Consider the following 27269-nt stretch of genomic DNA (forward strand, 5'->3'; position numbering starts at 1 on the left):
CTGCTGAGAAAAAAATTAAAGGCATGGACTTATTTCCCCCCCTCCCCCCACCGCCGCCTCCTTAATCTAAAATTGAATCCTTCCTTTGTGGGTAACACATGCAACAAACCTAATCTGGGAATGGGGAGAAAATTGGCATGATGTTTCTAAGAGCACAGAGAGGGTGTTTGTGCTCTTTGCAGGAGAAACCTTGCATTGCACGCCAGGACCCTGGAGGAGTACAGGCTGCCAAATCAAGTGTATATGAGGCATGAGGGGATCTCCTATTTTCAAGCATCATTTTGCAGCCTGCACAGCAGGAACCCGCCTGGCTGGGGACAAGCGATGGAGGGGAAAGGGAAGAAAAGGGCTCAACAGAAACCCAGAGGGATCCCCCTCTGCGTAGAGCTGTGTTATGTAGGAACTCGGCCCACAGAGGATGAGGTAGACTGGCAGTGGAGCACCTTTGCTCCTGCAGATGTTGCTGAACTCTCATCAGCCCTAGCAAGCATGGCCAATGGCCAAGAGTGATGGGAGTTGTAGCTCAGCAACATCTGCCAGGAGCAAAGGTGCTCCACACCTGGAAGGCACCATAACCTATGGTTACCAGATTTTTCCAGTGAATCTGGGGACACTTTTCTTTTCTTTTCTTTTCTTTTGAAACTGAGTAGCAACAGTGAGTCAGTAGTGGGGATGGCATAGCTGTCAACTTACAGATTTGAAAATAAGGGATCAGCAGCCAAAATAAGGGATTTTCCGGGCACAGGTATGTTCCACCTCTGAGCCCCTCCGAGCCAAAGGCAGAAAGCCTAGCCAGCAGACAAACAAAGCCTCAAGTGGTGGTCCCACAGCGCAGCAACCCGGCAAAGGGGATGCAGCAAGTAAAACCACTGTCACCTCTCCACTGGGAAGTGCTGAGCAAAGGCGAGTCCCCAGGCAACGCGGCCGATTTGATCGGCACAAGGCATGCAAGCTCCATCCCCCAGTCGTTCTTAGACTCCTTATTGGGTGAGCAATGCAGCCAAGCAACACGGAGCCTCCCTCCTCCCTGGCCGGCAGGGAGGGAGGGAGGGAGAGGAGCTGCTTCCTTTGAAACCCGGGAAATTTAAGGGACATCATCAATAAGGGACAGCAGCGGGACATGGCGCTGGGATAAGGGAGTTTCCCGCCAAATAAGGGACGGTTGACAGCTATGGGAGATGGTGAGGCAAAAGACTCTGGGCCCAACCACACATGCATATTGTATGAAGGTGCAAAGCCCTTCTTTCGCACCCTGTGAAACATAAAGGCTCAGTTTTTTAAAAAAACTGGGCAACGGCTCGCCACCTGCCCATGACTCCCAAGCCTTCCCCAATCTCCTTCCCCCTTTGTTTTGACAGATCAGGGAAGGCTTGGGAGTCGCGGGCGGGCGGGCGTTGCCCAGGAGGGGCCAGCCTGGTAGTGCAGTTGGCTCTGGCTGGGTTCAGGAGCTGCTCACTGCCTGCTGCCGTGGCGCAGGAAAAATGCTGGCGCCATGGCAGCGAGCAGCTCCTGAAGCCAGCCAGAGCCAACTGCGCTAACAGGCTGGCTCCGGACTGCTGAGGCTGCCGCGGCCACGTTTCCCGGGGACAGATCTGCAAATCCAGGGGCGTCTGGTAACCCTACCATAACCTTTATACAGTGGTACCTCTGAAGGCGAACGGGATCCGTTCTGGAGGCCCGTTCGCAACCTGAAAAGAACGCAACCCGCGTCTGCGAATGAACAGGTCACGATTCTCCGCTTCTGCGCATGCACGTGACGTCATTTTGAGCGTCTGCGCATGTGCGACCAGCAAAACCCAGAAGTAACTCTTTCCGGTACTTCCGGGTCGCCGTGGGATGCAACCTGAAAACCTGCAACCTGAAGCAAACATAACATGAGGTATGACTGTACTTAGGTAAGAAAATTTTAGAAAGAGCCCTGCTGGCCAGGCCAGTGCCCCATCTAGTCCAGCATTCTGTTCTCACAGTGGCCAATCAAATGTCTATGGGAATTCTGCAAGTGGAATTCTGAGTGGAAACAGCACTCTCCTCACCTGCAATTCACAGCAACTGTCATACTTTCTCCAAGAGTGGAGGCGAAACATAAGCATTGTTGCTAGTAGTCATCGAGAGCCTTAAACTCCATCTTAAAAACAATTCCAACACAGATGCATATTCAGATACAGTGGTACCTCGGGTTACATATGCTTCAGGTTACATACGCTTCAGGTTACAGACTCCGCTAACCCAGAAATATTACCTCGGGATAAGAACTTTGCTTCAGGATGAGAACAGAAATTGGGCTCCGGCGGCATGGCAGCAGCAGGAGGCCCCATTAGCTAAAGTGGTGCTTCAGGTTAAGAACAGTTTCAGGTTAAGAACGGACCTCCAGAACAAATTAAGTACTTAACCCGAGGTACCACTGTAATTATTTTAAGTTAATTTAATTTATTAGTTTTATACACCACCCTTCATCATAAGATCTCAGGGTGGTTGGCAGAATACAGGATAAAAACAAGTAAATAATTAAAAACAAAACAGCAAAACAGTAACTTTTGGCTTGGCTGGTTAGTATATTTGGGTGTTTCTGGTGCTGTTAAATCGGCATTTTCTGCATTATTTAAGTTCTTTGCAGCAGCTTCAATACTTCGATGGCATTTCTCGTTCCATTAAGGGAGCCCATATTTGCATTCAAATTTGCTTTTCACGCCCACTGGTTGGGGGCGTCTGGGTGGAAATCGAGAACAGCACTTTTCAGAAGGTAGCAACAGACTCTTTTATTACACTTTCATAATCTTCACTCCACTCTTTGCTCAAAGGGAACCACCTTCAGAAAATGACTTCAGGGAAGGCTCTCTAGACGTCCGATAAACACACGACACGGCCATCTAATGAAAGACATTTATTGTTTTGTGGTGTTGCAGGAGAATCCCCCGAGCCACTTGAGTCTTTCATTATTCAGCAAGGAATTTGTCATAAAGGTTAATAATAGGACTGCCAGGCAATTAAATAAGTCTTGTCAAATCAATAATAAAAGAGTTTAAATTGGTCAATTAAATCTGCATAAGCTAGTATATGAGGGGGGAATTGTTCTGAAGCAGGGGAGAGACACACAAAGACTTTCCAAATTCTTAATGCGCATGTGTCTGTTGAGGAAGATGCCACCGTAGAAGTGGTGCTACCCCTGGGATGAATGCCTCTTCTGAGAGTCACATTAAACCAGAGTGGATTTGATTTAAATCAAATCGATTTCAATCACTAGTCAGTAAGACTTGATTTAAATCATTTTTTACAGACAGACTCATTCTTGCTGGTATAATCTTAATATTTACAACCAGATGAAGGTTTCATTTTTGGAATAATAAATTTTCAGAGTCGTTTTTACAGTTGTATTGAAAATTACTGATTTGGTTACACTATTAGAAACACATAGACACAAAATCGTGAAATTATTGTGAGGTTTAATAAGTTAACTGTTTATCTTTGGACAACTTTTCTGCTGTACTTTATTGGAAGGAAAAAAATAATCATTTCCTTAATAACAATTTACAATATTTATTTAACTAAAACAATAACATTATAGCATATGTATCCATGTTTGTTAACTGATGTGGTTAAACAGTTTTTTTAAAAAAACAAAAACCCTTAGACTGAGGTTTAGCACACATGAAAAACCTAAAACAATTCCTTATTTCCTGGTGAATAGCCTTTGGACTATAATGTAACTTAAACAGAAAACTATCTTTAGAAAGATTTTTCCTCCAAAAGCATTTTATTTTAAAAATCCAATTTAAATTTTTAAAATCCAGTTTTTTATTTTTTTATTTTTAAAAAATCATTTATTTTTATCCACCCTGCATTAAACATTATGTTGCTCGTGTAGTTTGTCTCTGTATAGAAGTTGTTTTTAAAATAAGTATCTGAGGGGGAGTGGGAATAAGCTGGATCAGGGCTTGCATGCAGGGATAGAAAGAGGCCCTTACTATACTCTCACAATCAAAATCATCCTACACCATAGGCACCAACCCTATGGGCCACCCCTAAAGTATGTGGCTGAGCCCACACAATCATGAGGGGCCAGGATTCCCTGAGCCTCCCCACGGTGTCAGCAGGCCTCGCAGCCTCCTCCCGATGTGTGTGACATCACACATGTGTTGCGCCCGTGACATCACACGCACACGACGAGCCCCCCCCCCAATGTCAAGCGGAACTTGGCGGCTGTGTCCTATACATTAAGAGGAAAGGTCCCATTAACAGCAATGGGAAAGGCGGCAAGCAGAGGGGGAAGATTTCAATCAGGACCACAGTGATGTCCAAAGTTTAAAGTTTCCCTCCTGCTTGGTCCCAATCCAGTTTCCCAAACAAACTATTTCCCTTTAGGAAAAAATAACTGCACAAAGGCAAACTACCGGTTGTACCAGTGCTAGTTGTACTCAGTGTAGACCCATTGAAATTAATGATCTCAAGGTAGTTGTGGTGATTAACCTTAATGGATCTACTATGAGTAGGCTTAGTCCTCTGAGTAGGACACAGTCCTCTGAGAAACATCACATATAGCTTTGCCATCAGCTGGTGTCTTCCAACTAACTCTGGTGCCTATCCTGTTCTCACATATTCAGCCCTCAGTTTTGAGGACCCAAATATTTTCAAACATAAAGCCTAAATAACTCTCCTTCCAGAAGAACAATAGCAAGCCTAGGGCTTATGACTTTTCAACAGAATATGGCTGGCTGCCTGAATGTCTTAATCCTGTGCTGCCAGCCATGGCAGAGCTCAGTGGAAAAAGTAACCAGCCCACCAGCAAAGTCTCAGGGGGGTACTTTCCTGGAGGCAGAGTCCATATACAAGGTCCAGTCCAGTGCTAAGGTCAGGAGTATCTCAGTTCACATAGTCAGATGATCCGGGGATCAAGAAACCCCAGGGTCCAAGGTCACACGAATCAAGAAGCAGCAAGGTCTTAGGCAGGAATGACAAATGTTGTTTCCAGCAACTCACTGAGGCTGGAAATCCTGCTTAAGAAAGCTGAAGCCAGATGGTTCTCATCAGGAGCAAGAAGGCTGATCAGCAGCAGGTGGAATCACTTCGCCTTCTGCTCCTTCAGGCTGCTGTTCAGCAGGTGAAGCCGACTCCTGGCCCATTAAACTGAATATTTTGCAATACAGTGGTACCTCGGTTTTCGAACGTCTCAGAAGTCGAACGTTTCGGTTTCCGAATGACAAAAACCCGGAAGTAACTGCTTTGGTTTTTTAACGCTTTTTGGAAGTCGAACGTGCCACACGGCTTCCGTATGGAGTTTTCCAGAAGTAAAATGCTTCGGTTTCCAAATGCTTCAGAAGTCAAACCGTCTTCCAGAATGGATTATATTCGAAAACCGAGGCACCACTGTACTGATTCCAATTGCTGAAACAGGGCACTTTTGTCAAGACTGCCCATTCATTCCAGTAAAAATAACTGTATTACTAGGATAGGTATTTTGTCTAATTGTGATACAACGCAACTGAACACTGCATCGCAGGAGGCTATCTTAAAACAAAACAGACCACTGGGCCATGTAAGCCTGTATTGCGACGCTCTGACTGCCAGGAGCAATCTAGGTTTCTCATGCTGAAGTTTCGCACTGTACCTGCTACCTAAGCATTTTCACTGGAAAATGCTTTGAGCTATGGCTCCCAAAATTTATTTCCTACCCCAATTTTCTGGAAATGATTCTGGCTGCATTCAAAAAGAGGCTTTCCCCTTCCAAAAGGCATAAAGAGAGCACTTTTATAGAGGCCTTAAAAGCATCAGAGTGTAAATAAGGTGCTACAGGCAAGCTAAATACTCATCTATAAATCAACAGAACAGGCCCTTCCCTCCCCCATTTCTGTTTGCAGAATGGACACACACACAAAAAGCAAACCAGCCTTTTCACATGCAAAACAAGAGCAAAGGACAAACCAAAAAAACCACACAAAAAAACACCACAGGCTGTCAGATTTGGCAATTTCATTCTTCTAACTACCACTCCACACAAAAAAAAATCCTAGATAATGACATGCCGAAAGAACTCAACGTTTTCAAGTGAGCTTTGGTGAAAAGATGCGAAGAGAGTTGTGTGCAAAGAACGAATGAACGATAATTCAAGTGAAAGAAAGAAGATTGGACAGGGAAATGGGAGGAATTTTGCAGAATTATACTGCACCGTAACTTGTTTTGGGATACCTCATGGGAAGATATTCATAAATAAATATAATTTGTATACCTTGGGTTGTATGCATATAAAATATCCAGAGTATTTTATTTATTTATTGCATTTCTATCCCACCTTTTTCTTCCAGGGAGCTCAAGGTGGATACAAGGTTCTTCCCCTCATTTAATCCCCATAACGGCCCTGTGAGGTAGGGCAGGCTGAGAGTGAGGCCCAAGGGTACCCAGGGAGCATCATGGCTAAGTGGGAATTTGAACCCTGGTCTCCTAGGTTCCAGTCTGACACTCGACCACACTGGCTCAATGTACACCCATTGAAATAAAGGAACCTACAGTGGTGCCCGCAAGACAAATGCCTCGCAAGACGGAAAACTCGCTAGACGAAAGAGTTTTCCGTTTTGGAGGTGCTTCGCAAAACGAATCTCCTATGGGCTTGCTTCACAAGACGACAATGTCTTGCGTGTTCCTGCTGGTTTTTTTTCTCCCCCCCCCTTTTTCTAAGCCGCTAAGCCGTTTATCAGCTGATCCAATCAGCAGATAAGCTGCTAAAAGCCGCTAATAGCGCTAATCCGTCAATGGGCTTGCTTCGCAAGACAAAAAAACCGCTAGACGAAGAGAATCACAGAACGGATTCTTTTCGTCTTGCGAGGCACCACTGTAAATTGACCACGTCCATTCACTTTAATGGGCATATTCTGAGTAAAACTAGCCCTGAATACCACCCATTATAAAAACAAAACATTATTTGACACAAGCTTGAAACACATTTGGATGCTATTATTTTAGTTCTGTCTTGAATTCCACCTCAGCCTAACATACCAGTCAACATTTCGGGGCAAGGAGGTCTAGGATTGGTTTTTCTTCTTTTTGCAAGAGTAGCCTTCATGGCTACTGACTATCTGTGAGGTAACAAACTTTGCCTCAAGGGTCAAACCCTATCTGCTGACTTCGGTGTTTACTGTTACATGAGTGATGTATCCACAAAACAGAGAGGTAAAAGCATTTTCGCAAACTGAACCAAGTTATTCATAGTCAGCAGTGCTTTTAAGGTCAACCAACTTTCTCCAGGAATTGAGGAGCGCTCTCACATTAGCATCGCCTATAATGGTTCTGGAATCCTAAATGAGAATCTAACAGAAAACAGAATTAATCCTGGCTCGTGTCCACACAAAAAAACCCACAAAATGTGAGGGGGCCATTAGTCTGTAGCAGGCAGGTGCTCCTTCTACTGTGTGATCTGGAACCATTTTCCAGTGGCTAAATGGCCATAGTGATTGGTCACAAGTAAAAGCATGTGGAAAAGAAGAAGAAGAGGAGGAGTTTGGATTTGATATCCCGCTTTATCACTACCCTAAGGAGTCTCAAAGCAGCTAACATTCTCCTTCCCTTCCTCCCCCACAACAAACACTCTGTGAGGTGAGTGGGGCTGAGAGACTTCAGAGAAGTGTGACTGGCCCAAGGTCACCCAGCAGCTGCATGTGGAGGAGCGGGGATGTGAACCCGGTTCACCAGATTACAAGTCTAGTGGTCTTAACCACTACACCACACTGGCTCTATAATGCCATGGCTGAGCATGTTGGGGTTTTTTGTGTTGTTATTGTTTTTGCATGCAGAAGGACCCAAGTTCAATACCTGAGTTAAAAGTCAGGCAGGAAAAACTTTTCCTTGCCTGAAACCCTAGAGAGCCACTGTCAGTCAAGAGTATACAATACTAGGCTAGATGAAAAGAGCGTCAGGCTGGACTATCTAACTGAAGAAAATTACTGCAACATACCACGTTGCTGAGCTGGGAAAGGGACTCAACCCTATAGCCCTATGCAGACGTCCAGACGACGCACACCAAATGCGTAGCAGGAGAGAGTGGAAGGAAGAGTTTCATCATGGCAGTGAGCCCTAACCCTGACTGACTCCTGCACAGCTGGATGTCTATAGCAGGAAAAGCTAACCTGTAAGGTAAAAAAAGATTGAAAAAAACAACCTGGACGGCGACTATGGGGTTGCAGTGTTCGTCTCGCTTTCAGGCAGAGGGAGCCAGCATTTGTCCACAGACAGCTTTCCAGGTCGTGGCCAGCATGACTAAACCACTTCTAGCACAACGGAACACAGTGACGGAAACCAGAGCACACGGAAAATGCCATTTACCCTCCCGCCACAGCAGTACCTATTTATCTACTTGCTTCGAACTGCTATGTTGGCAGGAGCTGGGACAGAGCAATGGGAGCTCACTCCGTCGTGGGGATCCGAACCGCCGACCTTCTGATCGGCAAGCCCAAGAGGCTCAGTTGTTTAGACCGCAGCGCCACCCCTGTTCCCCTGAATGTTGATGGACGACAACTCCCATCATCCTCAGCTAGCATGGCCAACTAGGTGGTCATTTCATTTATTTTATTGCATTTATAGATTGCCTTTCTGATTTTAAGGTACAGTGGTGCCTCGCAAGACGAAAAGAATCCGTTCTGTGATTCTCTTCGTCTAGCGGTTTTTTCGTCTTGCGAAGCAAGCACATTGAAGGATTAGCGCTTTTAGCGGCTTATCTGCTGATCGGATCAGCTGATAAGCGGCTTAGCGGCTTAGAAAAAGGGGGGAGGGGGAAAAACCAGCAGGAACTCGCAAGACATTGTAGTCTTGCGAAGCAAGCCCATAGGAAATTCGTTTTGCGAAGCACCTCCAAAACGGAAAACTCTTTCGTCTAGCGAGTTTTCTGTCTTGCGAGGCATTCATCTTGCGGGGCACCACTGTACTAAAACAAATGCATGATATAAAATGTAAAATTGGCCCTGGGACACACATTGTCTGTCTGTCTGTCTGTCTGTCTGTCTGTCTGTCTGTCTGTCTGCATCTATGCTGCCTTTGCCCACATCCATTGCTCTCTTTTTCCTTCCAACAGGGCAGATGGTGACAGTTAGCACTGGAACTGAGGTGGGGAAGAACCTGACTGGACCAGGCCTCCATGTTGTCACTGCCTGCCTCCCTTGCTCTCGTCTTCCTTCCCACTGAGCATGTGATGGCCAAAGGCCCATGTGGTGGAAGGAGAAAGCCAAGCATGAGCAGACCTCAATGTTGCCTTTGTCTAACCTTCCTTCCTTCCTTCCTTCCTTCCTTCCTTCCTGATATTGACCATTGGCCCTGTGGTGCTGTCCCTTGACCGTCTCTCTTGCTCTTTTCTTCTAGAAACATCTGGAGGGCCGCAGGTTAGCCATGCCTGGTCTACCTGGAAGCTACACATGTACACTTGCATTTGGAGACCCACCTGTTGCTTCCTTAGACAAATGGGAGCCAGGAGCCCCTGCTGATCTACTGCAAATCACCCAGAGATCTATGAGTAGATCCCAACCTTCCATTTGTCCTCCCACCCACGCTCTAAACAGACCAAAAAGGCAAACAGGTTATCTTTGCGGGGTTTTTTGCTCTACCGATTGTCGTGAGGAAAAGATTTCAGGACCTCATCTTTCCAACAGTGAGAAACCGCCTCTTCAAATCAAGCCTAAATGAAAGCAAACACCCCGAGTCTCCAGCTCTACAGGAACTAAGATGGGATGGAATAAGCTCCATTGAACCCAGCAAGATGTTTTTTGAGCCAATATACCTACGACTGGGCTGGGAGGAAGCAGAGCAGTTAAACCAGAAGCAGCAGCAGCAACAACGAATAATAAAAATAAAAAGTCAAGCTAGAATATTTAATTAAAAACAATGGTACAAAGAAAGTTGTTAAATAGTGTGCCACTCTGAGCACCAAGGGAGGGACACCATAAATGTTTCAAAGCGTCTGCTAGGAAACCAAGTAATTAAACATTTCCTCCTCTCTGCTGGTTTTAGTGGAATAAGTGATGTCAGTGCCTGGGGCACTGAATGTCAGGTGGATAGTCTGCAGAACCCTGCGGCATGTTCTTAAGCAAAATTATGATTCTCCCCCAAAAAAAACATGGATCACATCTGCACTATACATTTAACATACTATGATACCTCTGTAATACTCATGGCTTCCCTCAGAAGAAACCTGGGAAATGTAGTTTTTTAAGGGTGCTGAGACTTCTTAGGAGATCCCTGTTCCCCGAGTTCCTGGGGAAGAGGGATTGATTCTTAAAGCACTCAGGGAACTGCAGCTCTGTAAGAGGAATAAGGTAAAGGGACCCCTGACCATTAGGTCCAGTCTTGACCGACTCTGGGGTTGCGGCGCTCATCTTGCTTTATTGGTCGAGGGAGCCGGCGTACAGCTTCCGGGTCATGTGGCCAGCATGACGAAGCCGCTTCTGACGAACCAGAGCACCGCACGGAAACGCCGTTTACCTTCCCGCCGGAGCGGGAACCACAGAGCCTAGGACTTGCCGATCAGAAGGTTGGCGGTTCGAATCCCCGTGACGGGGTGAGCTCCCGTTGCTCGGTCCCTGCTCCTGCCTACCTAGCAGTTTGAAAGCACGCAAAGTGCAAGTAGATAAATAAGTACTGCTATAGCGGGAAGGTAAACGGCGTTTCCATGCACTGCTCTGGTTCGCCAGAAGCGGCTTAGTCATGCTGGCCACATGACCCGGAAGCTGTACGCCGGCTCCCTCAGCCAATAAAGCGAGATGAGCACTGCAACCCCAGAGTCGGTCACCACTGGACCTAATGGTCAGGGGTCCCTTTACCTGTGACTGTACTGCCTTAGAGGAAAAAGTGAGATAGAAATGTAAGAAAATAAGCAAATAAATACATCTGAGGAGTGCAAATCTAAGCTGGGAGGCCTTTCCTGATCTTGGGCCAACAGTTAATAAAAGCTTTGCACATATGTCATCTATTTCAAAAGGAGGGGGTGAGAGAAGTTGGTGTTCAGGAACAACTTTCTCCTTCCCCTTGGGAGAAAGCTGGCTGGCAGTCTCTCCCCGCTGATCAGAACTGGGACTTCCTTAAGTGCTGTTTAAGCACTCCAGAGGGCCTGTAGTACAAGGCAAGCATTCATTTATATTTAAACAATGGTAACAGAGAAGAGAGAAGACTGCTGAGCTTGGCGCTGCAATCCCTGCAAGAAATTCTGGCAGGTAGCTACAGTAGCTGTAAAAGGCTTTGGATAAGGAGCAGTGCGGGGGGGGGGGGTTAGAAATTGAGCGAAAAGGCAGGGAGAAAGTTGGAGAAAGGAAACAGCAAGGAGATTGTAGCAAAGGAGAACTGCAGGAAAAAAGGAAATGGGAACAGAGAAAAAGAGAGGCAAGAAAAAGTAATGTAGCACTGCAGAACTGGGCAAAAGTTGAAAGAATGGAGAAAAGCCTCTATGTTTCCCAAGGATTAATAAGACCCACAATATCCTTGTATCTGAACTCAGAGGCCTTCCATTTTCCTGGGGGTTGGGGTGGGTGATTTACTATTGCACCAACTATTGCACTTCTTTTTAAAAATAAAAATGGTTTTCATAATTTTGTAAAAAAGGCAAATGTATACATCCTAACACATGAGGAAAACACAGCACATTGATTCAGAGTACCGGCGCCTCATTTTAAAGCACAATAAACCCTGCTGTGCAAACCTACAGCTCAGTTGGCAGTGTGTGAGACTCTTAATCTCGGGGTTGTGGGTTCGAGTCCAGCACTGGGTGAAAAGGGGGTTGGACTAGATGACCCTTGTGGTCATTTCCAACTCTACAATTCTATGATTCTGTGATAAGATCAACATATGCTGCCTTGGGTTCCTTGATGGAAGAAATATGGGCTATAAATGTAAGATACGTAAGTATATATATTATGGCAAAAATCTGCCACCTTAAAACAACTGTCTAAATTAGTGGCATAATTTTGACATGCGGTACAATTTTGCTACGGGTTTACTCAGACATACAGTCCAGTGGGCCTTACCCCACAAGGCCATTTTTTGCAGGCTATTCAAACATGGTTAAGGAATCACCATAACGTCTGCACTGCTCCTCAAAAACTGAGCCTAATTTAGGCCTCTGTAATAAAAATTATACGCCCAGATTTAAGAATCGCTCTCAGCGGCTATAAAGCTCTAAAAATGGGCATGCATCAAGAAGGTTCTGGAGTCTGTGTCTCCTTTTTTTTTTAAAGGAAAAAGCTGTAACCCCCCCCCCCCAACTTCACTCTCCTACCCTGTAAATCAAAAATGTCAGTAGAAATTGCTGCCCTTTATCACAAGTTATGGTTTTGCTGACAGTTTTAAAATTAAAAGCTTTATCACTGGATGACTTGGAGTAACGCATGGCTGGACTCAACACACACACACACACACACACACACACACACGGGCAGTTATGAAGTTCCTAGGCAGAAAATATTTCTGTTCACAGCCTCTTCACTTGCTCATGCTAAGTTGGCAAGATCTCAGCAAAAATATTATTTCGCAAACTGGCAAGTCTTTTTACTCGCAACTGAGCCGCAACGCAGCTCATATTTCACTTGACAGAGCACCCTGCTTGAGCTCCAAGGACAAAGTTCAGTGGATTTCGGGATGGTGTTGGATGGTTTGTGCTAAAAGCCAAGTCACAACGCTACAACAACAGCAATACAATAAATCCGTATTTGAGCTCCTTGCGGACAATCCCATGTGGAGGTGGAAACTGTGATTCCTAGATGAGACATGGCAGGTCTCATCCAACTGCTCCTAATAATTTTTTAACTAAGAAGATTCTCATACAGTGGTACCTCAGGTTACACACGCTTCAGGTTACATACGCTTCTGGTTACAGACTCCGCTATCCCAGAAATAGTGCTTCAGCTTAAGAACTTTGCTTCAGGATGAGAACAGAAATTGTGCTCCGGCAGCGCAGCAGCAGCAGGAGGCCCCATTAGCTAAAGTTGTGCTTCAGGTTAAGAACAGTTTCAGGTTAAGAACGGACCACCGGAACAAATTAAGTACTTAACCCGAGGTACCACTGTACTGCCTTTCAATATGAAACTGCAACAATGGCCTCTGGAAACACAGCAGAATATTTTCCGACAACATTCTGACAAAATCGAATAGGAACATAGGAAGCTGCCTTATTCCAAGTCAGACAACTGGGTCCATCTAGTTCACTATTGTCCACACTGGCCAACAGCAGTACTTTAGGGTTTCCAGCAGTGGACATTCCCAGTTCCTCCTGGAGGTGCCAGGAATCAAATCTGGTACCTTCTGCACACAATGCAAGTGCTCTACCACTGAGCTAAGGTGTGCAAAACACAAAACCAGGAACAGCAGAGAATTTGTGCTAACAAATTCTAAAAAAGCCTAATTAAGTGAAGAATGGTTTGACCTGCTTCTGGAAGGGCCATGTTGTCTTCTAAAGGTGAGCATACCTAGGTTCTAAGGCCGGTCCTAGACTTCATGAAAGTTGACCTAGGCTCCATGTACAGTGGTACCTCGGGTTACAGACGCTTCAGGTTACATACGCTTCAGGTTACAGACTCCGCTAACCCAGAAATAGTACCTTGGGTTAAGAACTTTGCTTCAGGATGAGAAGAGAAATCATGCGGCAGTGGCGTAGTGGCAGTGGGAGGCCCCATTAGCTAAAGTGGTACCTCAGGTTAAGAACAGTTTCAGGTTAAGAACAGACCTCCAGAACGCATTAAGTTCTTAACCCGAGGTACCACTGTAATTATTTTAAGTTAATTTAATTTATTAGTTTTATACACCACCCTTCCTCATAAGATCTCAGGGTGGTTGACAGAATACAGGATAAATGCAAGTAAATAATTAGAAACAAAACAGCAAAACAGTAGCTTTTGGCTTGGCTGCTTAGTATATTTGGGTGTTCCTGGTGCTGTTAAACCGGCATTTTCAGCATTTTTAAAGTTCTGTTTTAAACTATTCACTCCTTAAACCTTGGAAAATCAGCTAATAAGTGCCTTTCATAATACTTCCTTGGTTATATTCAGTACAAAAGACATCAGTTTAAAGTATCCTACCATTGGGTGTGGACAGTAACAGAAGCATGATTGAAGACTGATATATAAACATATATTGAAATCAAACATGTAAGACATAGCAAGTTCTGATGAGTTGGGTCTTAAATTTGGGGAAGGCGATGTCATTTGGGATGGTGCCAAACTGTTCCTCCCAAGCTACCCAGAATCATAGGAAGCTTCCCACTACCAAGTCAGACCATTGGTCCATATAACTCAGTATTGTCTACTCTGACTGTTAGCAGCTTTCCAGGATTCCAGATTAGGGTCTTCCCCCCAACCCTATCAGGAGATCCTGAGAATTGAACCAGGAACCTTCTGCAGCCAAAGCAGATACTCTTCCACTGAGCTACAAGCCTTACCCATTCATTCTTAACAGACCTAAACCAACTACTTGCAAAGAGCTTTTGGTATTAGGCCAAGGGCCACATGAAATGAGGCTGGAGGCCACATGTGGTCCTTGGGGGGGTACCCTGGCCCGACCCTTATGCCCAAATAACAGTCCTATGTAGCCCAAAAATGCACCTAGAAGCCTAACAGGTATAATATCTCACTTTTTATTGCTCTGAGTTGTAGCCAAATAAGTCTTACTTGGAGCAGACCAACTGAACATAACAGAGCTAAGTTAGCTGCATCCATTAGTTCCAATGGGTCTACTCTGAGTAGGACTGACTACAACCCCATGTTTCTTGTTTCATAACAGGGGTCAGCAAACTTTCAGCAGGGGGCCAGTCCACTGTCCCTCAGACCTTGTGGGGGGCTGGACTATATTGGGGGGGGTGAACGAATTCTTATGCTCCACAAATAACCTAGAGATGCATTTTAAATAAAAGCATACATTCTACTCATGTAAAAACACCAGGCAGGCCCCACAAATAACCCAGAGATGCATTTTAAATAAAAGGGCACATTCTACCCAAGTAAAAGCACGCTGATTCCCGGACCATCTGCGGGCCGGATTTAGAAGGCGATTGAGCCAGATCCAGCCCCCGGGCCTTAGTTTGCCTACCCATGCATAAGACCAAGGAAGATACAAAAGATGGTAGCCAATCTTAGTCCTACTCAAAGTAGACCTGCTGAAATGAATGAGCATGGCTGACTTACATCCGTTAATTTCAATGGCTCTACTCTGAGCAGAATTAACAATGGGGGATCCAACCCTAAGGCTGGAATCCTACACACATACATGAGAGTAAGTTCTGTTGAACTCAGTGGGGCTTACTTCTGAGTAGACATGTGTAGGCTTGCACCTTAGATTGCCATTTGCAACCCATCACATTTTGCTTAATTCCCAAAACGTGACTCTCAAATTGAGAGGAATTATGGCCTGAACAAAATTTTATTGAACCACAGAACCCAGAGAAAATTCAAATGGTTGCACAATTTCTTGAAAAAACAGCCACACCTTCATGAGTTTTTTGTGTAGGCTGCATTAAACCTGTCTTTCATTTCATGTCTCACCCTTAATTTAATGAGAGAGAAATCTCAGTCTTTACAAGAACACATATTTAGGCTTCCTACACACTTTAAAATTTTATTACCAACTTCAGCATAACTTGGAGATGAAGAAATGTCTATTGTACCCAAGACTTCAACTGTTCTGGTTCAAAAAGGGGAAAGCAGAGATAGAAACGCTGTAAAAATTTGTGATCCCTTCCCGATCACTAAACATGAGAGATCAAACTGCGGGGTCACACATACAAACCATGCCTTACATGCAAGTTTCACAACCACACAAGCTCAGCATCGCAAAAGACTGTTGAACCTACATGAATTCCATTTTTTAGAAATGCATTAATCATTTCATTAAATTAATTGATAAAACAATGGATGCAATCGTAATCAAATCTATAATTATTCAGTTTTCCTATCCCTAGAGGGAAAGGTAAAGGGACCCCTGACCATTAGGTCCAGTCGCGAACGACTCTGGGGTTGCGGCGCTCATCTCATTTTGTTGGCCGAGGGAGCTGGCGTACAGCTTCCGGGTCATGTGGCCAGCATGACTAAGCCGCTTCTGGCGAACCAGAGCAGTGCACGGAAACAGTGTTTACCTTACCACCTGAGTGGTACCTATTTATCTACTTGCTCTTTGAGGTGCTTTCGAACTGCTAGGTTGGCAGGAGCAGGGACTGAGAAACAGGAGCTCACCCCGTCGCAGGGATTTGAACCACCGACCTTCTGATTGGCAAGCCCTAGGCTCTGTGGTTTAGAACACAGCACCACCCACGTCCTTCCTATCCCTAGGAAGTCCCTAAAATTAGTATGTTATCAGCTTTCATGGCCTTTCACCCCTTAAAATCTGAGCAAGGGAAATTTGTGTTATTAAGTTGGAAAGTCTTTACATATTTTAAGAATCATTCCAATCAAAATAAATTTCCAAGTAGGGTTTTGAATTTGTTTCAGTATAAAACATTTAAACCACGCTAAGGCTGCAACCTTAAGCTTTGATGAAGCTCAACATCAAAAAAACGAAAATCATGGCCACTGGGCCCATCACTTCCTGGCAAATAGAAGGGGAAGAAATGGAGGCAGTGAGAGATTTTACTTTCTTGGGCTCCATGATCAGTGCAGATGGTGACAGCAGTCACGAAATTAAAAGACGCCTGCTCCTTGGGAGAAAGGCGATGGCAAACCTAGACAACATCTTAAAAAGCAGAGACATCACCTTGCCAACAAAGGTCCGTATAGTAAAAGCCATGGTTTTCCCAGTAGTGATGTATGGAAGTGAGAGCTGGACCATAAGAAGGCTGATCGCCGAAGAATTGATGCTTTTGAATTATGGTGCTGGAGGAGACTCTTGAGAGTCCCATGGACTGCAAGAAGATCAAACCTCTCCATTCTGAAGGAAATCAGCCCTGAGCGCTCACTGGAAGGACAGATCGTGAAGCTGAGGCTCCAATACTTTGGCCACCTCATGAGAAGAGAAGACTCCCTGGAAAAGACCCTGATGTTGGGAAAGATGGAGGGCACAAGGAGAAGGGGACGACAGAGAATGAGATGGTTGGATGGTGTTCTTGAAGCTACCAGCATGAGTTTGATCAAACTGCGGGAGGCAGTGGAGGACAGAAGTGCCTGGCGTGCTCTGGTCCATGGGGTCACGAAGAGTCGGACACGACTAAACGACTAAACAACAAAGGCTGCAACCTAAGTAAAGTGACTCAGTGGGACTTACTTCTCAGTAGCCAACATGCATAAGATTGTACTATAAATGTATTTTATTTTTCAATCACAGCCATGTATTTCGCACAACTATTTTGGCCACTGGGAAAGAAAAATATAATACAGCAGGGGTAATTAATGTGGTGTGCTTTTTTTGTTTAGTTCCGCTTTCTAAATATAAGTCAAATGAACATGCTAAATTGGTAGAGACAATGTGAAACTATCCCAGTTCAATCCACCACTCCCCTGAAAACCCACTGGACACGGTGGGACTTACTCCAGAGTAAACATGCATACAGTAGGTTTGTGTTGTATGCCAGATCACAGCATCTGATTCTGGAGTCGTCCTTTCCAACTTTAGAATCTTTGATAACTGGTTAAAATTAAAATGCTCCTAAACTCAATTTGAGAACTCTCATTTAAAAACCCATAGAAAAGGGGAAAGATCAGCTGCTGGAACAACAAGATTTCTGATCTTGTGAGGTCTACTTGCAGTTAAGAATAGGAAAAACAAAACGGTTCACCGTTTCGCTTTTCTGCATCTACTCACTTGGCTTTTATGGAGGTAAAATGAATTCCACCTTTTAAATATTCTTTCAAAAAAAAACAAGACATGAAAACATAGGCTAGGAAATATCCATTTCATCATCTTTTCATCAAATATTGATTTTAATTAAAGATTTAAAGCTTTCCAATTAAAAATGGATCTCCAGGCCACTGATCTGTTTTGGACTAATTGTCATGGCACAGAACTCCTCGCCGAGAGACCTGCTCCGCTTCAACCTTGGCAGATTTTTAAGGGTCATAAAATGGGTGAATACCAAGATTCGTCTTTGATTAACAGCCTGATCCTAAGTGTGTTTACTCAGAAGTAAGTCCCAACACAGCATTGGGATTGCAGTTCTGAAGACCAATCCAGTCTTCACTTTTACACAGGACTAAGTCCTTCCATGGAATTCAAGAGGATTTGACCGCAACAATGATAGCCCTAGACTTGAGTTAAATCGTTGAGGTTTTTGTTCTATTAAAAGGTAAAGGTAAAGGGACTCCTGACCATTAGGTCCATTTGTGGCCGACTCTGGGGTTGCGGCGCTCATCTCGCTTTATTGGCCGAGGGAGCTGGCATACAGCTTCCGGGTAATGTGGCCAGCATGACGAAGCCGCTTCTGGCGAACCAGAGCAGTGCACGGAAATGCCGTTTACCTTCCCACTGGAGCGGTACTTATTTATCTACTTGCACTTTGACGCGCTTTCAAACTGCTAGGTTGGCAGGGGCAGGGACCGAACAACAGGAGCTCACCCCGCCGTAGGGATTCGAATCGCCAACCTTCTGATTGACAAGCCCTAGGCTCTGTGGTTTAACCCACAGCATGTCCCATGTTCTATTAGAGACCCTTTAATTAGGCTGCCTGTTCCTGAACTTTCAGAGGAAAGAATACTGGACTCCATCATGGCCAACAGATTCAGGGATGATGGGAGTCATATTCCAACAACATCTGGAGATAATCAGCTGGCCACACCTATGGATGTTGGGAGAATTTCATGAGAAATGGGAGAGAAAAACCACTATAATCTTCACGACTGCCCATAGTCTGGAACCCAAATCATGCAAGTCAGTGCTAACTACTGTTGTGGTTTTAGTCCATAAATAATTTTGTTGTCTTGTGCATGGTTTTCATGTTTTCCTTCCAATGAAATCCATTCAATTACATAATTAATTGAAGGCAGCGACAAGAGGAAATCTTGGACACATCAAGAACCAAGTGTGGGAAACCAATTTTGGGGGAAACTGACTTAAAATGTGTCTCAATTTGTGGTTGATTTCGTAAAAATTTGGAAAACTGATAAAAACAATGTGGCAAGAAATAATAATAACAACATAATTAATTATATTAGTTTTGGCCAATGTAATGGCAAGTTGAAGGATGTAGGTTTCAGTAGAATCTGAATTGTAGTGCCTGCTGTTTCCTGGCTATAGTGCTGTGATAATGCCTCTTGCTTGCCTGAATGGAGGATAAAAGGGGTGGGTCGGTGGGTGAAGAATCTAGCCTACTGTACAAACAGTGTTAGAAACTCAGATATATAGTGGTACCTCAGTTTACGAACTTAATCCGTTCCAGAAGTCCGTTCTTAAACTGAAACCATTCTTAAACCGAGGTGTGCTTTCCCTAATGGGGCCTCCCATCGCTGGTGCCCTTCCACTGTTTGGCTTCCGTTCTTAGACCAAGTTTGCAAACCAGGACACGAATTCCGGTTTTACAGAGTTCGTAAACCGAATAGTTCATAAACAGGGCTGTTCTTAAACCGAGGTACCACTGTTTAAGTTAGTCACCAAAGGGCTCCTTAAATAATGTTACAGTCACCAAAACGGAATGTCTATTTGCCATTTTGGGGCAAGACAGCTCTAAAGTCTTATTTTTCAAATGATGAACTGACTGTGATTGATTTTCAGTTAAACACCTGGCTAGTTCAGATGACAACCTTAAGCTAGGTTAAGAGCTTGAGAACTTAAAAGAAGAAAAGTCACTTAATCTAGAGACAGTCCACATATATATTGGCCTATTCCAGGAGTCTGCAACCTTTAAGACAAAAAGAGCCACTTGGACCCATTTCCGATGGAAAAAAAACCTGGGAGCCGCAAAACCCATCAATAAAAAATAACTTTTTTGTCACTTTTTTATTATTTCTTTGTTTGACCCTTCAGAATTACTCCTCCTCATAGAAATAAATGTTAAATTAACAAGTTACCTTTTTGTGTGTGTGTTCTTCACTCCCCTTCAAAACAGTGACCAGCGTACATGCCCCCTTTCAATGCAGTGACCAGCGTACATGCCCCTTACAATGTAGCAGGCGGGCGGGCGGGAAGGTGACGTCGGGACGGTGCGTGACTAACGCACGCACCGCCCCCATGTGACGTCACAGCCAGTACAGTGCCCACCACAGTGGGGAGTGTCGGGGCGTACAATGCGCCTCCTCCCCTCGCTAGTATCTGCCCTGGAGCCGCGGCAAAGGTGTAAAAGAGCCACATGCGGCTCCGGAGCCGCGGGTTGCAGACCCCTGGCCTATTCCAACCACTTTTTCTTAATGATGACACAGACCATTCACAACATAAGAATATTCTTCACAACTGGGTGCAAAGATGGAGCACAGGGTGGGGGGCATGGCTCCGGGGCAATTTTCAGAGGGGGTGCGAACAGGTGCCCCCACAGCAAGCACCTTCATTGGAGCCTGGGTCCAACACAAAAAATAGCAACAATGTGTTGTTGACAAAGGACAGCTGGACATATAAAGGGCCCCATTACCTTCAGTAGCTTGGGGCCTCATCAAACCTAAATCCAGCCCTGCTCCAGATGGTAGAGATGTCATGTACCATCCTGGTGCCCAGGTATCTTCACTTGGTTGCAAGTGGCAGATAGTCAGGTGCAAAATGCACCTGGCACCTGGCTAATTTCGAACACTGTGTTCAAAGGTATACAAATGTACATCCATTGCTCCACCCCCATTTGCTTCTAGCCCCACTACCACTGGGTTGTGGCCCCTGAAAGGTTGCATAGAAGAGAGTGTGGCCCTCAGGCTGGAAAAGGGTTTCCCAGCTCTGGCTTGAAAAGGGGGGGGGGGATGTTAAGGAGACACTTGATAGAATATGGATGGGCAACCTGTGTCAGGGATAGAGGGAGGCAATGGCACTCCTAGGCTACGGCATGAGGAAACATAGGCTATGCTGAAGCATAGAGTTGGAGTGAACTGCTGGTGACATTTTCCAGGCTTCACTGCTGCCAACTGGCTCGATAGCCAAGGAACTGAAAGGCACCAAAACTTTGAAGAACCACAGAAGAGGCTGGCTGCTGGACCAGGCCAATGGAAGCATCCTGTTCTCAAAACCTGATGGCTGTGGGAAACCAGGGAGCAGGACATGAGCAGAACAGCTCTCTTCCCACTTGTGGTCCCCAGTAAAAAAGGTAAAGGTAAAGGACCCCTAGATGATTAAGTCTAGTCAAAGGTGACTATAGGGTTGAGGCGCTTATTTCGCTTTCAGGCCAAGGGAGCTGGCATTTGTCCATAGACAGCTTTCCAGGTCAGGTAGCCAGCATGACTAAACTGCTTCTGGCACAATGGGACAGTGTGATGAGTGCCAGAGCTCACGAAAATGCTGTATACCTTCCCGCCGCAGCAGTACCTATTTATCTACTTCCACTGGCATGCTTTCGAACTGCTAGGTTGGCAGGAGCTGGGAAAGAGCAACAGCAGCTCACTCCGAGGCGGGGACTCAAACCACCAACCTTCTGATCAGCAAGCCCAAGAGGCTCAGTAGCTTAGACCAGAGCGCCACTCGCGTCCCTGGTACCCAGTAACTAGCATTCAGAGGCATACAGTGCTGGAGGTAATACACAGCCATCATGGCTAGCAGTCAACCAATAGGCTTCTCCTCCATGCCTTTGTCCAATCGTCTTCTAAAACCAAAGTGCCACCATCCAAGCTTTGGAAAACATGTGACACATTTGGCATAAAAGCTGGCCCATACTGCAGTAACAGTTTTCAAACACACACACACTCATCACAAATACTCTCTCCCTGCCCCCAAAATAATAATTATTAGAAGACAGAAGCATAAAGTTATGGCAGAATTGATTTAGGTTCCATATCCATCAAACCTCCTGAATTCTAAAAATGCATGAAATTATTGATGAAGTTAGTGCAGTAATTGCCTCCCATCAAAGGAGGATATGAAGGTCTGAGATGGTTTTTTTGGTCAATGGTTTCAGAACATAATCACAAAAGGCCAACATTTTGGGCTCATACAAATGTAAAGGCCAGTGCCTACATTTCTCAATAGCTGCAGGAGGCTGGCTCCTACAGATTTTGTTCTGGACTCAGCGCCAGTCCTGTGGATCAGTTTTGTCCAAAACAATGGAGGAGGAAGTGGATTGCAAAGTTGCCAACTTTTTAAGCATCCCCGTTCTCCTGCCTTCTACAGATACATGATCTGCAGAGATTAGCAGCTGGCAACTTTCATCCTTTCCTTGCACTAAGAAGCTCCACCTTGCACTAAGAAGTTCCTGTACTTCAAGCACATACAAGAAGGAACAGGATTGGGATTTATTTTTAACTTATCAGTTGGCACCCGTAAGGGGATGGGCCTATTATCTCAGATGGCAGAACACATGTTTCCCATGCTGAATATCCCGGGTTCCATCTCCCTCACCTTCAGGTTTCCAGAAAGAGATCAGATTGTGTGGAAGATGACACCCAAAGGGCCAATCAGAACAGACAAAAGAACTGGATATGTCAAGGAAGGATTCTGGGGCTGCCTGCTGCCTGGGTCTCCGCTAGAGCATTATAAATGTCCCCCCTGTGGATGCATCCGTGGGAACATCAGCATGCCTACTCAGAAGCAAGCCCCACCGAGTCCAGCGGGGCTTTCTCCCGAGGAAGCCTGCAGGCGCCTGGAACCTTAGTAGCAGCAACGGGCGGCAGTAACCAAGGGCGCAGATGGTGAGGGCCGGTGACACGGCGGCGCTTTCCCCCCGGGGGCCATCCCTCGGGGTGGGGGGACACCCCTGCGGGGTGACCGGTGTGCGTGTGTATGTGCGAGATCGCACCGGTACCTTCCGAGCCAAGGCGTTTCTGTCAGCAGCAGCAGGAGCAGCAGCAGCAGCAGCAGCGCCCACAGCTACTCACCGGGTGGATTAACAGCCGCCGGCGTTGCCATCTTGTCTCTGGAAGAACTAAGATAAATTGCGAGCTGGGGGCAGCTGGAGGGGGCTGGTTATAAGGTGGACCGAGGAGGAGGAGGAGGAGGGCTGATGCTCTGCTGCGCAGCCCAAGGAAGATGGGGAGGGACGGGTCGGAGCCGCCTCCCCGCCCGCAGCCACACAAAGGCAGGCGTCCGCGCAAGGGGATCCGCGCGCGCGGCGAGGCTGGGAAATGCAGCTCGAGGCGCGCGGGCTGCTTGCGCGCGGTTAGCCAAGATGTCTGATCTGATGAGAATCCCTTTTTTTCCCCTCTCCCTTTTTTTTTTTTGCAATCGCTTCTGCACATGCTCAGCGCGCGCGCACCCCTCCCCTCGCTGCCCACCTCAGTCCGAAGTGAGCATGTGCCAAGGAGCCGCACATGTGCGCTGGCCAAGTGAAGCTGCTGCCCTCACTCTGCGCCCTCAGCCCCGCTCGCTTGGGTACCTCTGCCTCTCCATCAAGGGCGCACGCTGCCGCTGCGTGTCATATGCCGCTAATACGCAATGAAAAAATAAGCTAAACGCTGTAACGTTTAATACATTTAGTGTCATTACTTACTGCTAAAGTCCTTCTGAGGTTTTGTTTACCCGCTAGTAAGAAAAAAGTATGTCATGCAGAAAACATAATGCATACAGTTGTGTGAGACTGCTATACATTTGAAGCACATTCTTCCCCGCAAAGAATTCTGGGCACTGTAGTTTACCCCTTAGGTAAAGGTAAAGGGACCCCTGACCATTAGGTCCACTTGCGGACAACTCTGGGGTTGTGGCGCTCATCTCGCTTTACTGGCCGAGGGAGCCGGAGTACAGCTTCCGGGTCATGTGGCCAACAGGACTAAGCCGCTTCTGGCGAACCAGAGCAGCGCACGGAATCACCGTTTACCTTCTCGCCGGAGCGGTACCTATTTATCTACTTGCACTGATGTGTTTTCAAACTGCTAGGTTGGCAGGAGCAGGGACCGAGCAACGGGAGCTCACCCCGTCGTGGGGATTCGAACCGCCGACCTTCTGATCGTCAAGCCCTAGGCTTTGTGATTTAACCCACAGTGCCACCCGCAACCCCTTATGGAGTTGCAATTGCCATCAACCCTCAACAAACTACGAGGCACAGAATTCCTTGAGGGGATGAATGTGCTTTAAAGATAATACACAAACAAGTAAATTTATGTTTCATTATAGTACTTAACACTGTGAGTTTGAGAGGCAGGGTTAGGCTGCCCTTTCTAATTCCTGGATCCAACAAGACTTCAATTGCTGGAACAGCCAGGGCAACTTCTTGGGGAGGTAATGGCCCCTTCAGTATGGCTCATTAAGGTAGCAAAGGAAGTGGCTCTGTGCCAGAAAAGAAATAGATGGGGGGGGCTCCCTCAGCTGTCTGTTAATTAGAAGGCAAAGGCAAAAGTTGGTGTGTGAACTAGAAGTGTGAAGCTGGAAGCAGGCTGGGCAACCGGAGCGACAGAGCCATGCCTGATCTCTGCTGGGATCCAAGGCTGTGGCTATGGGAGAAGCAAGACTCTCTTGGGGTGTTAATCCTGTGAGCCCCTCCAGCAAACGCTCACATTGTATATATGGGCAAATATCCTGCATTTCTGAACCTATTTATTCTGAGTGGACAATGTTTATGATTTGATAAACAGCACAAAGAACTTCACTGACTGGTGGAAAAGAAGTGTAAATAATAAAATGGGGGTGCCATTCATTATCCTAGGACAGGGGTTCCCAGACTGTGGCCCATGAACCACAGTAGTCAGTGAGCTCAGTGAGGTCTGTGGCGTGTTTGCATTAAATGAGAGTAGCAGTGTGGTGTAGTGGTTAGAGTGTTGGACTAGGACCAGGGTTCAAATCCCCACTCTGCCATGAAGCTCTCACTGGTTGACCTTGGGCCAGTCACTGCCTCTCAGCCTAACCTACTTTACAGGGTTGTTCTGAGTTGTAAAATGCAGAGGAGGAGGAATTTGTAGGCCACCTTGAGCTTCTTGGAGGAAACATGGAATATAAAGGCATTTTAATATATCATATTGATTTTAAATGCAAATTGTAAGACAAGGTAACAAAGAAAAGAAGCAATAAAAATATAATTGAAAACCATGCAGCATCTAGCATGGCACATTACAAGTGTTACAATAGGCAGAAAATTCATTAAATAGTTCTCAAAGATCATCAATCATTTTCAAGTGGTCCAGCAGGGCAGACAGATGTGGCGTTTGGGAACTGCTGTTTTAGGCTGTGCCAGAAGCCCTCCTCCCAAACAGGTAGCTTGTCCCACCCTCTCCCTTGCAGGAGCACCAGAATTTAACTGAAGGAAGGGCACTATTCAGAGACCTTATGTAACTGAAAAATACAAACAAGGCTGCAATCCTAAACTTGCTTACTTGAAAATTTATCCCATTATCAAAATCAATGCTTACTGTTTAACTACATATTGATCTGTTAAACTTATTGCTCTGTTCAGAGTATTTGCTTTGAACTTAAATTCTAACAAACAGAGAAAAGTGTGAAATGTGCTATTATTTATGCTTTGGAAAGCTACAATTCCTGGAGTGGTTTAACAATCAATCCATCTTCCCAGGGAACTCTGTGAATTGTAGTTCTGTGAGGGGCATAGGTGGTCTGCTAACAACACTCAGCATCCTTGACAAACTACAGTTCCCAGGATTCTTTGCAGGAAGCCGCGACTGTTTAAAGTGGACTGCTTTAAAGCAGACAGGGCATAAGGAATGCAGTTTAGTGGGTGCTGCTAAAAGAAGCGAACCAACTCACAGGAGTAAGGAGCAATGCAAGGCAGGATAGGCCTTTCATTTACTGGATGAGCAACCTACAGTCTCCTAGTCATTAAGATGCAAATTGGAATAGAGGGCTATATTTCATCACGCACACTAGGTCAGCTTTGGCAGAACAAAAATGAGCTGCACCATCCTGAGAAAGTGCTTAAACTCTAGCCCCTTGATGCTTTATTGGTTTTATACATATACATATAATTTTAAGAAAATGATTAATTAAAAACATTTGAATATTGCACAATATATTTTCTGCACCTCTCTCTTTGGGAGGTTAATGAAAACTCATAGGACTTCCTTCTTTCGAAAATTATAAAAGGAGAAATGAATATATTTCCTTTAAACTAGGGGTTTGCCTTAGAAACAGCCGAACAAAACTAGATATGGGTGATCTGCGATCAGTGCCCCTGATGCCCTAGCACCACAAATCTATTGCAATTCTGGGGCAGGAGTCAGAAAGACTCCCATGACTGTTCCACCAAACAAAACATCTCCAAAGACTCACAGATCCAGGTATATTTCTAAAAGATTTACATGTGTACAGCAAAGATGGTCTCTGTAGTTGGACTACAAGTCCCATCATCCACAGCCAGCTAACTGGCAAGAATGGTGTGAACTGTAGTCCAACAACAGGTTATCCTCCATGCCAGCTGGGATCCAGAATATTGTGAGGGATTAATAATCATCATCATCATAATCATAATAATAGTACCCTGCTCATCTGACTGGATTGCCCCAGCCACTCTGGGTGGCTTCCAACATATATAAAAACATAATAAAACATTAAACATTTTTAGAAATCCCTATATGGGGCTGCCTTCAGATGTCTTCTAAAGGTTGTACTGTATAGTTACAATATCTATCTCCTAAAGCAGGCATCTCCAAACTCGGCCCTTCAGCTGTTTTGGGAATACAACTCCCATCATCCCTGACCACTGGTCCTGTTAGCTAGGGATGGTGGGAGTTGTAGTCCCAAAACAGCTGGAGGGCCGAGTTTGGGGGTGCCTGTCCTAAAGTGATGATTCCCCCTGCCCCTTCTTAGCAGCACTGTAAACAAGTCCCTTATAAGATGTAAACATTCGGAAATCTGGTTTTAAATGAGACTTGGCCTCTCCATCTTTCTAACAGCAACTCTTATTATGATGCCAATGACATTTCATGCGTAATTCAATTTAGCCTTGTAGATGAAAGGAGAGAGGAAAAACTCTCAACAACACTCCAGTCCTAATCAAACTCCTCAGTTGTATTGTTTTATCTTGAGCAGACTGTGTAGCAGTAGAGTTCTTTATTTATGACCCAACTGGAAAACATGCATGAGATGCAGATTACCTCCCCCAACTAAAAAAAAAGTGAATTAAAATTGTATACTATATACCTTGAGAAATTCTGCAGTGCAGAGTTAGCCTCTGAATCAAATATATGGAACAAAGGCATCTTACAGTAACTGCTAGAATGAAAATCACCATTGACCTGCACAGCATTTCCACCTCTTTACAGAAGGCAGATGGACCCACTGCAGACATCATTTATGTTGACCAAGACACCCCAATATATGGCAATATATTCAGTATA

The 27269-nt window shown here is 45.4% G+C and overlaps 1 protein-coding gene across 3 annotated transcripts in view; it reads right to left on the minus strand.

Moving 5' to 3' along the window:
- The window catches only part of ARNT2 (aryl hydrocarbon receptor nuclear translocator 2), a 145801-nt gene extending 122608 nt beyond the window's left edge, over positions 1-23193 (minus strand). For 2 of the 3 annotated variants that reach the window (XM_082198476.1, XM_082198475.1), the window contains exon 1: positions 22869-23193. In XM_082198476.1, coding sequence (XP_082054602.1) covers positions 22869-22899 — 31 coding nt within the window. In that variant the 5' untranslated portion in view covers positions 22900-23193. Of the gene's footprint in view, positions 1-22795 lie in introns of all 3 variants that reach the window. The other variant, XM_082198477.1, reaches the window with a different exon arrangement.
- Positions 23194-27269: the final 4076 nt, after the last annotated feature.

Source organism: Podarcis vaucheri, assembly GCF_965113315.1.
Source record: "Podarcis vaucheri genome assembly, chromosome: 14".
NCBI lineage: Eukaryota > Metazoa > Chordata > Lepidosauria > Squamata > Lacertidae > Podarcis > Podarcis vaucheri.